Source organism: Chlorocebus sabaeus, chromosome 9 (assembly GCF_047675955.1).
Source record: "Chlorocebus sabaeus isolate Y175 chromosome 9, mChlSab1.0.hap1, whole genome shotgun sequence".
Classification (NCBI taxonomy): Eukaryota; Metazoa; Chordata; class Mammalia; order Primates; family Cercopithecidae; genus Chlorocebus; species Chlorocebus sabaeus.
In genome coordinates this window covers 46852496-46866329 of record NC_132912.1, presented here as the reverse complement: position 1 = coordinate 46866329, position 13834 = coordinate 46852496, and the positions used below count along the sequence as shown (strand labels likewise).

Sequence of the window (13834 nt, the reverse complement as noted above, 5' to 3'; positions counted from 1 at the left end):
TTGTTATACAGACTGGAGTGCAGTGGCACAAACATGGCTCACTGCAACCTCTACCTCCCAGGCTCAAGTGATCCTCCCGCCTCAGCCTCCCAAAGTGCTAGGATTACAGGCATGAGCCACTGCACCCACCCAGCCAATGATCAACTTATTAAATATGGTTGACATATTTAATATTTAATTATAAATGGTTATAAATTATAAATCCTTTATAAATTATAACAGAATAAGTTGGAAGGCTCCCTAGGAAACATACTCCAGAAAAATGACACATTTGGTACAAAGACAAAGGTGGTGTTATGACTAGTACATCCAGCAAGAAGGCAAGTCGAGCTGCAGCACAGTGATCAAGAGGCTGAGAAGGAAGTGAAGTCAGAGATGTAATGGACCACATAACCCACTGGTGGAATTTTGGCTTTTACTCAGTAAAAAACATAGATGTTGGGCAGAGGATTGCTGTTTAGCAACCTGACTCATCCTACACAGGCACTCTAAATGCTAAGCCAGAGGCCAAGGTCTGAGCAGCAGCAAGACTGCTCTGTAACAGTTGCTGTAATCCAGGCAAAAGATGTCATGGAGAGGATTGCAAAAGGTCAGACTCTGTGGATATATTCCGGATGTATGCCCCAGAGGTTTTTCTGACAAATAAGATGTGTAAGACAAGAAAAAAACAGGTCAAAAATAATTCCAACGGGTCTGCTATCAAACAAGAAGGCGAAGGAATGCCCCAGAGGTTGTGGGTTTGGGAGAGAAAATCCAAGAGGCCAGTTTTAATCATGTTGAGCTTGGGCCTATAAAATACTCAAGCAGAGATGTGGAGTGGACAGTTAATATATGCATCCAAAGTGTAAGAAGAAATCTGAGCTGGAGAGATTACCAGGAGGGATCAGGCCCCAGAGAGTACTGCTGACAAGACACTGCCAAGGGAGAGGCCTCGGCCAGACAAAGTACAAGTGATAACAAAAGGAGGCAGCCAAATGCCAAGGTAAATAGGGGCAGGTCCCCAGTGCAACCTCCAAGCCAAAGACAGTTTAAAGCCTGAAAGCCAAGATACAAGTTAAATCCTCAGACCAGACTGAGAACTTGTCTTCCTCTTTGGCATGCTTTCCTCTAATCCCCGCTCTTCATCTATTTTATATATAGCTACCCTTTCCTAATTGGGTTTTTTTTTTGAGACGGAGTCTCGCTGTCACCCAGGCTGGAGTGCAGTGGCGCGATCTCGGCTCACTGCAAGCTCCACCTCCCAGGTTCACACCATTCTCCTGTCTCAGCCTCCCGAGTAGCTGGGACTACAGGCGCTCGCCACCACGCCCGGATAATTTTTTGTCTTTTTAGTAGAGACGGGGTTTCACCATGTTAGCCAGGATGGTCTCAATCCCCTGACCTCGTGATCCGCCCACCTTGGCCTCCCAAAGTGCTGGGATTACAGGCGTGAGCCACCGCGCCCGACCTCTCCTAACTGGTTTTCTACACTGGCATGCCCACCACTGAGTGGTGTCTTCACTTTAACGTTTTTTGCATACTCACAAACCAATGAGCCCACACTCTCCATTCTGAGTCCCATAAAGAAAGACCCCCGACTCAGTCAGCAGAGGGGGAGACAGCTTGACTTCAGAGAGAGACGATTTGACTTCAGAGAGACAGCTTGACTTCAGAGCGATGGCTTGACTTCAGGCAAGGGGCAACCTGACTTCAGGGAAGGCAACCTACCCTTCCCGTTCCCTTTCCAGTTCCCCTCTCTACTGAGAGCCATTTTCTTTGCTCAATAAAATTATCTGCCTTCACTATCCTTCAATTTGCCTGTGTGACTTCATTCTTCTTGGACACCAGACGAGAGCTCAGGATCCACCGAGTGCGGGTACGTAGAAAGACTGTCACACTGGTCCTTTGTCCTCACCAGAGGAGGGCAGCCACCCCATGCAACGAGGCAAAGGCCCAACTGAGCTGCTAACACACAGCTGTCTGCAGACAGCAAAACTAAGACAGCACTGTAATACTTCCTCTAGGATTCTGGGGTTGTGGGCACCCTCACCTTGGCACCGCCATCCATGTGTGCGAGCAAGTGCCGGATCTGGCTGGCCATTCTGGACACGGAGCTTGTTCCTGCCAGTGCCCAGAGCAGCCAGCCGGATCCTGCACTCACTCACGTGCTCCATCCTGCAAGGGGTTGAGCGCAGTGGGCCGATTAAATGGGACAGCCCTGTCACGAGTCCAACAAAGGGGCCAAGAAAAATCCTGCATCGCAATGACCAAGGACTACACATAAACATTCAGTGGCAGGAAGAAAAGGAGGAACCAGCAAACAATGAGAGAAGGAAAGTTAAAAGTTAAGTCTGGCAACATGGTGTAACCCTGTCTCTACAAAAAAAATACAAAAATTAGTGTGGTGGTGCATGCCTGTAGTCCCAACTACTTGAGAGGCTAAGGTGGGAGGATCACTTGAACACCTACACCTGAGCCCGGGATGTCGGGGCTGCAATGAGCTATGATTGTGCCACTGTACTCTAGCCTGTGTGACAGTGAGACGCTGTTCAAAAAAGAAAGGAAAACGTTAAGGCAAAGTACAGTGGCTCTCACCTATAATGCCAACACTTTGGGAGGTCAAATTAGGAAAACTGCTTGAGCCCAGGACTTCCACACCAGCCTGGGCAACGTGGCAAATCCCATCTCTACAATAAATAGAAAAATTGCCCCAGCGTGCTTGCTTACGCCTGCAATCCCAACACTTTGGAAGGCCGAGGTGGGTGGATCACCTGAGATCGAGAGTTCAAGACCAGCCTGACCAACATGGAGAAACCACATCTCTACTAAAAACACAAAAAATTAGCCAGGTGTGGTGGCGCATGCCTGTAATCCCAGCTACTCGAGAGGCTAAGGCAGGAGAATCGCTTGAACCTGGGAGGTGGAGATTGCAGTGAGCCAAGATCACACCATTGCACTCCAGCCTAGGCAACAAGAGCGAAACTCTGTCTCTAAATAAATAAATAGAAAAATTAGCTGGGTGTGGTGGCATGCACCTGTAGTCCCAGCTACTCAGAAGGCTAAGGTGGGAGTATCACCGAAGCCCAGGGAGCTCAAGGCTAAAGTGAGCCGTGATGGCACCACTGCACTCCAGCCTGGGCAACAGAGTAAAACACTGTTCCCCCAACCAAAACAAAATTAAAAGGGGAAGTTAAAAGAGTGTGGTGTCCTGTAAGCCAAGTGAAGAAAATCAACCAGAAGGGAAAAACACAGGCATACCTAAAAGACAATGTGCATTCAGTTCCAGACCACTGCAATAAAGCAAATGTCACTTGAGTCACATGAGTATGTTGGTTTCCCATGCATGTAAATGGTATGTTTTCACTATACTATAGTCTATTAAGTATGCAATAGCATTATGTCTAGGAAACCAATGTACATGTCCTAATTTTTTTTTTTTCTTTTGGAAGACAGAGTCTCGCTCTGTTGCCCAGGTTGGAGTGCAGTGGTGTGATCTCAGCTCACTGCAACCTCTGCCTCCTAGGTTCAAGAAATTCTCATGCCTCAGTCTCCCGAGTACGTGCGATTACAGGAGTATACCACCATGCCCACCTAATTTTTCTATTTTTTGGTAGAGACAGGGTTTCACCATGTTGGCCAGGCTGGTCTCAAACCCTTGGCCTCAAGTGATCTGCCCACTTTGGCCTCCCAAAGTGCATGAGCCACTGCATACAGACATATTCTAATTTTAAAATACTCCATGGCCTAAAAATGCAGGCCAGGTACACTGGTTCATGCCTGTAATCCTAGCACTTTGGAAGGCTGAAGTGGGAGGATCATTTGAACCAAGGAGTCAAAGATCAGCCTGGGCAACATAAGAGACCCCGTCTGTATTTTTAAAAATAAATAAATAAATGTTGGCCAGGCGCAGTGGCTCATGCCTATAATCCCAGCACTTTAGGAGGCCGAGGCTGGTGGATCACCTGAGGTCAGGAGTTCGAGACCAGCCTGGCCGACATGGTGGAAGCCCGTCTCTACAAAAATACAAAAATTAGCCGGGTGTGGTGCATGCCTGTAGTCCCAGGTGCTCGGAAGGCTGAGGCAGGAGAATCGCTTGAACCCGGGAGACAGAGGTCACAGTGAGCCAAGGTCACACCACTGTACTCTAGCCTGGGTGAAAGAGCCAAACTATGTCTCAAAAAATAAAGTAAAATAAAATAAATGCTAACAATCATCTGAGCCTACAGTGAATCATAATCTTTTTGCTGGTAGATGGTCTTGCCTCAATGTTGATGACTGCTGACTCATCAGAGTGGTGGTTTGCTGAAGGCTGGGATGGCTGTGCAATTTCTTAAAATAAAATGACAAGTATGCCACACTGATTGATTCTTTTTTTTTTTTTTTTTTTTTTTTGAGACAGAGTTTCACTCTTGTTGCCCAGGCTGGAGTACAATGGCACAATCTCAGCTCACTGCAACCTCTGCCTCCCAGGTTCAAGTGATTATCCTGCCTCAGCCTCCCGAGTAGTTGGGATCACAGGCATGTGCCACCACGCCCGGCTAATTTTGTATTTTTAGTAGAGACGGGGCTTCTCCATACTGGTCAGGCTGGTCTCAAACTCCTGACCTCAGGTGATCCACCTGCCTCAGCCTCCAAAAGTGCTGGGGTTACAGACATGAGCCACTGCACTCGGCCGACTCTTCCTTTCATGAAAGATTCCTCTATAGCACAAAATGCTGTTTAATTTTACCCATAGAACGTCTTTCAAAATTGGATTCAATCCTCTCAAACCCTGCTGCTGCCTTATTAACTAAGTTTATTTAAGTCTAAATTCTTTGTTGTCATTTTAACAATGTTTACAGCATCTTCACCAGGAATAGATCCAATCACAAGAAACAATTTTCTTCTCTCATGCATAAGAAGCAACTCCTCATCTGTTCAAGTTCTATCATAAGATTGCAGCAATTCAGTCACATCTTCGGGCTCCACTTCTAATTCTACTTCTCTTGCTATTTCCACATCTGCAGTGACTTCCTCCACTGAAGACTTGAATCCCTCAAAGTCATCCATAAGGGTTGGATTCAAGTTCTTCCAAATTCCTATTAATGTTGTTATTTGGACCTACTCCCATGAATCATGAATGGTCTTAGTGGCATCTTGAGCAGTGAATCCATTCCAGAAGGTATTCAATTTACTTTGCCCAGATCCATCAGAGGAATCACTATCCATGGCGGCTATAGCCTTACAAATTTCCTTTTTTTTTTTTTTTTGAGATACAGTCCCACTCTGTTGCCCACGCTGGTGTACAGTGGCACAATCTCGGCTCACTGCAACCTCTGCCTCCCAGGTTCAAGTGATTCTCCTGCCCCAGCCTCCCAAGTAGCTGGGATTACAGGTATGCACAACCATGCCCAGCTAATTTTTGTATTTTTAGTAGAAACAGGGTTTCACAATGTTTGCCAGGCTGGTCTCGAACTCCTGACCTGAGGTGATCCACCCGCCTCGGCCTCCCAAAGTGCTGGGATTACAGACATGAGCCACCACGCCTGGCCATAAATTTATTTCTTAAATAATAAAAGTTAAAGGTCAGGCGCAGTGGCTCACGCCTGCAAAACAGCACTTTGGGAGGCCGACGTGGGTGGATCACGAGATCAGGAGTTTGAGACCAGCCTGGCCAACATGGTGAAACCCTGTCTCTATTAAAAATACAAAAATTGGCCGGGCGCGGTGGCTCAAGCCTGTAATCCCAGCACTTTGGGAGGCCGAGACGGGCGGATCACGAGGTCAGGAGATCGAGACCAACCTGGCTAACATGGTGAAACCCTGTCTCTACTAAAAAATACAAAAAATTAGCCGGGCGTGGTGGCGGGCGCCTGTAGTCCCAGTCACTTAGGAGGCTGAGGCAGGAGAATGGCGTAAACCTGGGAGGCAGAGGTTGCAGTGAGCTGAGATCCGGCCATTGCACTCCAGCCCGGGCAACAGAGCAAGACTCCGTCTCAAAAAAAAAAAAAAAAAAAAAAAAAAAAAAAAAAAAATACAAAAATTAGCCAGGAGTGGTGGCGTGTGCCTGTAGTCCCAGCTACTCAGGAGGCAGAGGCAGAAGAATCCCTTGAACCTGGGAGGCGGAGGTTGCAGTGAGCTGAGATCATGCCACTGCACTCCAGCCTGGGCGACACTCCATCTCAAAAAAAGAAAAATAAAAAATAAAACTTGAAAGTCAAAATTACTCCTTGGCCAGGCGCAGTGGCTCACGCTTATAATCCTAGCACTTTGGGAGGCTGAGGTGGGCAGATCACTTGAGGACAGGAGTTCAAGACTAGCCTGGCCAACATGGTGAAACCATCTCTACTGAAAAAAATACAAAACAATTAGTGGTGAGCCAAGGTCACACCACTGCAAGGCACTGCCAAGGCACCTGTAATCTCAGCTACTCAGGAGGCTGAGACAGGAGAATCGCCGAACCTAGGAGGCAGAGGTTGCAGTGAGCCGAGATCACGCCATTGCAATCCAGCCTGGACAACAAGAGTGAAACTCTGTCTCAAAAAAAAAAAAAAAAAAAAATTACTCTGTGATCCACGGGCTGTAGAATGTACGCGTGCTAGTAAGCATGAAAACAACATTAATTTCATACCTCACAGCTCTTGTGTGACTAGTTGTTGATGAGCAGTAACATTTTGAAACAAATATTTTTTTCAGAACATTAGGACTCAATAATTTGTTTAAAATAATCAGTAAACCAGCTGGGCGTGGTGGCTCATGCCTGTAATCCCAGCACTATGGGAGGCCGAAGTGGGTGGATCACGAGGTCAGGAGTTGGAGACCAGCCTGACAAACATGGTGAAACCCCATCTCTACTAATAATACAAAAATTAGCTGGGGGTGGTGGTGTACACCTGTAATCCCAGCTACTCAGGAGGCTGAGGCAGGAGAATCACTTGAACCAGGGAGGCAGAGGTTGCAGTGAGCTGAGATCACGCCACTGTACTCCAGCCTGGGCGACAATGCAAGACTCCATCTCAAAAAAAAAAAAAAAGAAAAGAAAAAAAAATTCAGCAAACCATGCTATAAACAATATGCTAGCCAGGCACAATGGCTCACGCCTGTAATCCTAGCACTTTGGGAGGCCAGGACAGGTAGATCACCTGAGATCAGGAGTTCAAGACCAGCCTGGCCAACATGATGAAACCCAGTCTCTACTAAAAATACAAAAAATTAGCCGTGTGTGGTAGCACGCACCTGTAATCCCAGCTACCCACGAGGCTGAGACAGAAGAATCACTTGAACCAGGAGGCAGAGGTTTCAGTGAGCTGAGATCGTGCCACTGCACTCCAGCCTGGGTGACACAGTGAGACTCTGTCTCAAAACAAAAAAGAAAAGAAAAGAAAAAAAAGTTTTCCTTTGCATTTACATTTGGGCTGTTTGGCACAAGAGGCCTAATTTGGGCCTGTCTTGGCATTTGATATATGCCTTCCTCATTAAGCTTAATTATTTCTAGCTTCTGAATTAAAGTGGGAGATGTATGACTCTTCTTCTCACTTGAACGCTGAGAGGCCACTGCAGGGTAGTTAACTACCCTAATTTCAATATTGTTGTGTCTCAAGGAATAGGGAGGCAAGAAGAAAGGGAGAAAGAAAGGGGAACAGCCAGTCAGTGAAGCAGTCAGAATACAGGCAACATTTGTTAATTTTAACTGACTTATATACAGTTTAGGGTATCTCAAAACAATTACAATAATAACAGAAATCACGGATCACAGATCACCATAATAGATAATAATAAAAACGTCTGAAATAGTGCCAGAATTACCAAAATGTGACCCAGACACACAACATGAGCACATGCTCAAAAAGAAAAATAGTTGTGAGACTGTGGCTCATGCCTACAGTCCCAGGGCTCTGGGGGACCAAGGTGGGAAGATCACTTGATGCCAACTGTACACAACTGTAGTCCCAGCTACTCAGGAGGCTAAGGCACGAGAATTGCTTGAACCCAGGAGGCCAAGGTTGCAGTGAGCTGAGATCAAGCCACTGCACTCCAGCCTGGTGACAGAGGGAGACTCTGTCTCAAAAATAAATAAATAAATAAATAAATAAATAAATAAATAAATAGTGTCTACAGATTTGCTCAATGCCGGGTTTCCACAAACTTTCAATTGTTAAAAAAAACAAAAAAAAAGAAAAGAAAAAAGAAAAAAAGCGCAATATCTGCAAAGTACATTAAAGCAAGGGACAATAAAACGAGGTGTGCCTGTAATCAATGATATCAAATGTGGCTAGAAAGCCACGTAAGAGGGGCTGGGCATAGTAGCTCAACCCTATAATCCCAGCACTTTGGGAGGCAGAGGTTGCAGTGAGCTGGGATCGCACCACTGCACTCAGCCTGGGCAACAGAGCAAGACTCCGTCTCAAAAACAAACAAACAAACAAACAGAAAGAGTAATTCACTAGATAATTAATTTTTAAAAAAGAAAGTCATGTTAAGAGGAAGACTGAAGATTTCACCACTAGAGGTCACTGCTGGGATAGCCTTAAGGACTGGGATAGCCTTAAGGCTTTTAGCTCCCTACAGACCAACCTTGGAGATAAAGAGACAAAAAGCAAAGTAAACTGTGAACAAGTTTTGGTCTGAATGGGGTTATGTGAATTAGTGTGTGTGAGACATAGCTTTGCCCTGGAACAAACACACCTGCCACCCACCTGGGGATGACAAATGACAAAGTAGAAAGAAACAACTTGGACTTGTATCAAGTTCTAAAGGATAATTTCCCTAATATAAAGAAATTAAATCTATAATTTTAAAACTATTCATAAAGAAAAGCCAGACCCTAGAAAAATTCACTGCTGTAATTTTACAAGCAATAAGGAATAAATAGCACCAAACTTACACAAGCACTTATGGAGAATAAAGAGAAAATACTAAACATGTTTTCTGAAACAGGCATAAAATTAATATAAACACCTAACAAAGGCCAGGGGCAGTGGCTCATACCTGTAATCCCAATGTTTTGGGAGGCCAAGGCAGGAGGATCACTTGGGCCCAGGGGTTCAAGACCAGCCTGGGCAACATACCAGAACACCATCTCTAAAAAAAATACAAAAAATTAGCCAGGCATTATGGTACATGCCTGTAGTCCCACCTACTCAGGAGGCTGAGATCAGAGGATTGCTTGAGCCCAGGAGTTCAAGGGAGAGGTGAGTTATGATCATCACACCACTGCACTCCAGCCTGGTAACAGAGCAAGTTACAAACAGAGCAAAAACAAAACAGAGCAAGTTTTGTTTTTTGTCTCAAAAAAACAAAAGGCTGGGCTGGGCACGTTGGCTCGCACCTGTAATCCCAACACAGGCCGAGGCAGGCAGATCACCTGAGGTCAGAAGTTTGAGACCAGCCTGACAAACATGGTGAAACCCTGTTTCTACTATAAAATACAAAAAGTAGACGGGCGTGATGGCTAACCCCTGTAATCCCAGTTACTCAGGAGGCTGAGGCAGGAGAATCGCTTGAACCGGGGAGGTGGTGGTTGCAGTGAGCAGAGATCGCACAACTGCACTCCAGCCTGGGCTGCAACAGTGAAACTCCGTCTCAAAAAATAAATAAATAAATATTAGAAGAGGCCAGGTTTGACAGCTCACGCCTGTTATCCCAGCATTTTGGGAGGCCAAGATGGGCAGATCACTGGAGGACAGGAGTTTAAGACCAGCCAGGCCAACACGGTGTAACTGTGTCTCTCTAAAAATACAAAAATTAGCCAGTCCTGGTGGTGCATGCCTGTAATCTCAGCTACTTGGGAGGCAGAGGCACAAGAATCGCTTGAACCCAGGAGGCGAAGGTTGCAGTAAGCTGAGATAGCGCCACTACACTCCAGACTAGGCAATAGAGTGAGACTCTGTCTCAAAAAAAAAAAAAAAGACTTTTAAGAAAGGAAAATAACAGCCAGGCGTGGTGGCTCATACCTGTAATCTCAACACTTTGGGAGGCTGAGGTGGATGGCATCTGAGGTCAGGAGTTCAAGACTAGCCTGGTCAAGATGGCGAAACCCCGTGTCTACTAAAAATATAAAAAATTAGCTGGGCATGGTGGCAGACGCCTGTAATCTCAGCTACTCAGGAGGCTGAGGTATGAGAATCACTTGAACCAAGGAGGCAGAGGTTGCCATGAGCTGAGATCATGCCACTGCACTCCAGTCTGGGCGACAGAGCAAGACTTGGTCTCAAAAAAAAAAAAAGAAAGAAAACAACAGACTCTTTCAGAAACAAAGACACAAAAATATCTAACAATTTGTCATGGAATATATTTTAAAAGGATAAAAATACAATATAACTTTGTTCCTGGAAAATAGGCTGGTTTAACATTTGAAAATGAAAACATTAACAAAATTAACTCGATCCATAGCTTAATATCAATCAATCCACTGAAAAAGAAGAAAACAATATAATCATCTCAATAATAATTAAATTCATTCTTCTGGTCTATTAGCTAAAAACAAATAATAATAATTAAATGGCCGGGCGCAGTGGGTCACGCCTGTAATCCCAGCACTTTGGGAGGCCGAGGCAGGCAGATCATGAGGTCAGGAGATCGAGACCATCCTGGCTAACACGGTGAAACCCCATCTCTACTAAAAATATAAAAATTAACCAGGCATGGTGGCGGGCGCCTGTAGTCCCAGCTACTCGGGAGGCTGAGGCAGGAGAATGTTGTGAACACAGGAGGCAGAGCTTGCAGTGAGCCGAGATTGAGCCACTGCACTCCAGCATGGACGACAGAGCAAGACTCTGTCTCAGAAAAAAATAATAATAATAATAATAATTAAACTCACAGCCTGAGCAACACGGCAAAACCCTGTCTGTAGAAAAAATAAAAAAATTAGTCAGGCATTGTGCTGTGCACCTGTAGTTCCAGCTACCTGGGAGACTAAAGTCAGAGGATTGCAGTGTGCTGTGATCGTACCACTGCACTCCAGACTGGGTGACAGAGTGAGACCCGACTTAAAAATTTTTTTTTAAAAGTTCAAATTCAGTACCCACTGGATGATAAAAAGTCTCAGCAAACCAAGGGCCAGGTGCAGTGGCTCACTCCTGTAATCCCAGCATTTTGGGAGGCCAAGGTGGGTGGATCACCTGAGGTCAGGAGTTCGAGACCAGCCTGGCCAACATGGTGAAAACCCGTCTCTACTAAAAGTGCAAAAATTAGCTGGGTGTAGTAGCATACGCCTATAGTCCCAGCTACTCGGGAGGCTGAGGCAGGAGGGTCACTTGAACCTGGGAGGCAGAGGATGAGGGGAGCCAAGACCATGCCACTGCACTCTGGACTGGGTGACAAAGTGAGACTATGCCTAAAAAAAAAAGAAGAAGAAAGAAAAGAGAGAAAGAGAGACAGAGAGAGAGAGAGGAAGAGAGACTGGATACCTTGGAAACAGCAATAATGAGAGGCAGGAAGAGGAAGAAGACTTCACCGACAAGACAGAAAAGAAATAATTACAGAGGAAGGAATAGATCAGAAACCAACTGAGAAGACATTCTAGGGAGATTAAACATGAGCATCAACTGGACAGAATGCTCAATTAAGGCAAACACTAAAGTATCCATGACATTTGGATACCCCTACCAGGCAGAACCAGCAAGCCATGTTGTTCAAAATGAGAAAGGGAAACGTGGAGATATACTTGCCAGAAAATACAGCTTTAACCTTGCTGTTGTACAATCTATGCATACATTTAAGGAGTTTATCTGAAGGTGATATAATCCATTCTTTCATGCAGCTATCTCAGCTTCTATGTCTGGATCAAGCAGGACCATCAGAAACAGGTCTATGGACCAAAGTGCCTCCATCCCTAGAAATGCACTGACTGGAGTACTCCACCCGCACAAAGTACTCAATTACAGGCAGCAGACTGCACTGATTTCTGGTACTCATTGAAAGACTGAAGACTGTCTACTAAGCCATCTACAGGAAAACTGGAAAAAGAATGTTTTTTAGACTTCAATGCCAATAACTCTTTTTTTTTTAAGGGGCTTTCCAGTGTGAAAGGAAAATAAATCTTGGGGCACCAAAATCACTCAGCTAAAGAGAAAAGTCAAGCTGGGAACTGCTAAGGGCAAGCCTGCCTCTCATTCTATTTAAAGTCACCCCTCTGCTCACTGAGATAAATGCAAAACTGATTGCCTCCTTTGAAGAGGCTAATCAGAAACTCAAAAGAATGCAACTATTTGTCTCTTACCTACCTAAGATCCCGCAAGCCACCTGCCCTCCAAGTTGTCCCACCTTTGCTTCCAGTTGTCCTTCCTTTCCGGACTGAACCAATGTTCACCTTACATATATTGATTGATGTCTCAAGTCTCCCTAAAATGTATGAAACCAAAGTGTGCTCTGCCCACATTGGTGCATGTCTGATCAGGACCTCCTAAGGCTGTCATAGGCGCATGTCCTCAACTTTGGCAAAATAAAGTTTCTAAATTAACTGAGGCCCATCTCAGATATTTTGGGTTCACACTGGCAAAAAGTGGAAAGCCTGCTAGACAAATTCTAAGAGCCGTAACTCTTTTGAGTCTAGTTCTGTTGCCAAGGTTGGAGTGCAGTGGCGGGTTCTCGGCTCACTGCAAGCTCCGCCTCCTGGGTTCACCCCATTCACCTGCCTCAGCCTCCCGAGTAGCTGGGACTACAGGCGCCCACCACGCCTGGCTAATTTTTTGTATTTTTAGTAGAGATGGGGTTTCACCGTGTTAGCGAGGATGGTCTCCAGCTCCTGACCTCATGATCCGCCCGCCTCAGCCTCCCAAAGTGCTGGGATTACTGCGCCCAGCAAAGAGCTGTAAATCTTAATGTCTCATGAAAAATTCTTTTTTGTTTGTTTGTTTTTTAAATTAAGGCGGAGTCTCCCTCTGTTGCCCAGGTTGGAGTTCAGTGGCATGATCTCGGCTCACTGCAACCTCCAACTCGCATGTTCAAGCTGTCTCATGAGAAATTCTTTTCTTTTTTCCCAAGATGGAGTCTTGCTCTGTCGCCCAGGCTGGAGTGCAGTGAGGTGATCTCAGCTCACTGCAACCTCCACCTCCCGGGTTTAGCTGATTCTCCTGCCTCAGCATCTGGAGTAGCTAGGATTACAGGCATGCACCACCATGCCCAGCTATTGTTTGTATTTTCAGTAGAGACGGGGTTTCACTATGTCGGCCAGGCTGGTCTCAAACTCCTGACCTTGTGATCTGGCAGCTCCCCGCCCCCACCCCCCGCCTCGGCCTCCCAAAGTGATGGGATTACAGGCATGAGCCACCACGCTAGGCTTTTTTTTTTTTTTTTTTTTTTTTTTTGAGATGGAGTCTCACTCTGTCACCCAGGCTGGAGTGCGTGGCTCTATCTCAGCTCACTACAACCTCCGCCTTCCGAGCTCAAGGGATTCTCCTGCCTCAGCCTCTGGAATAGCTAATGAATGGGATGACCTGGACATTCACCTCTCTGGAGTTCAGTGGTTTTCATCTTTCATGTCAGGCAGAAATTGGTAATCCAGGAAGCTGTTTCCTCCTCTACTTTCTGAGTAAGCATGGTGGAAGCACCCACATCTCTCAAGGCCACTGTGGTAACGGGCATAGCACGGGGAGCTCAGGACCTGGAAAGAGTAGATAATTCAGAAAAATTCAAAGGCCGTTGGGGTGTTGAAGACAGAATTTTCTTGGCCAGGAGTGGTGGCTCACGCCTGTAATCCCAATACTTTGGGAGGTGGAGGTGCGCGGATCACCTGAGGTCAGGAGTTCGAGACCAACCTGGCCAACGTGGTGAAAACCTGTCTCTACTAAAAATACAAAAATTAGCCAGGCGTGGTGTCATGCGCCTGTAATCTCAGCTACTCGGGAGGCCGAGGCAGGAGAATCGCTTGAACCCG

At 45.9% G+C, this 13834-nt stretch overlaps 1 protein-coding gene and 1 non-coding gene across 16 annotated transcripts in view; both read right to left on the bottom strand.

Annotated features, from left to right (window-relative positions):
• ZNF487 (zinc finger protein 487) overlaps nt 1-13834 on the bottom strand; it is a 44211-nt gene that overhangs the window by 11811 nt on the left and 18566 nt on the right. For 4 of the 15 annotated variants that reach the window (XM_073018935.1, XM_073018934.1, XM_073018932.1 and 1 more), the window contains exon 3: nt 13407-13561. The exons of 4 other annotated variants lie outside the window; for them this stretch is intronic. Coding sequence is in view for 4 of the 11 variants with exons in the window: in XM_073018932.1 (XP_072875033.1) it covers nt 13407-13431 (25 nt within the window). In the remaining 7 variants the exon portion in view is untranslated. Of the gene's footprint in view, nt 1-7194; nt 7312-8946; nt 9042-9917; nt 10006-13406; nt 13562-13834 lie in introns of those variants that run through there. 7 more of the 15 variants (XM_037986546.2, XM_073018937.1, XR_012093959.1 and 4 more) reach the window with 7 other exon arrangements.
• On the bottom strand, nt 12440-12501 carry LOC119620033 (U7 small nuclear RNA). The gene has a single exon (XR_005236429.1). It is a non-coding gene; the product is annotated as a U7 small nuclear RNA (small nuclear RNA).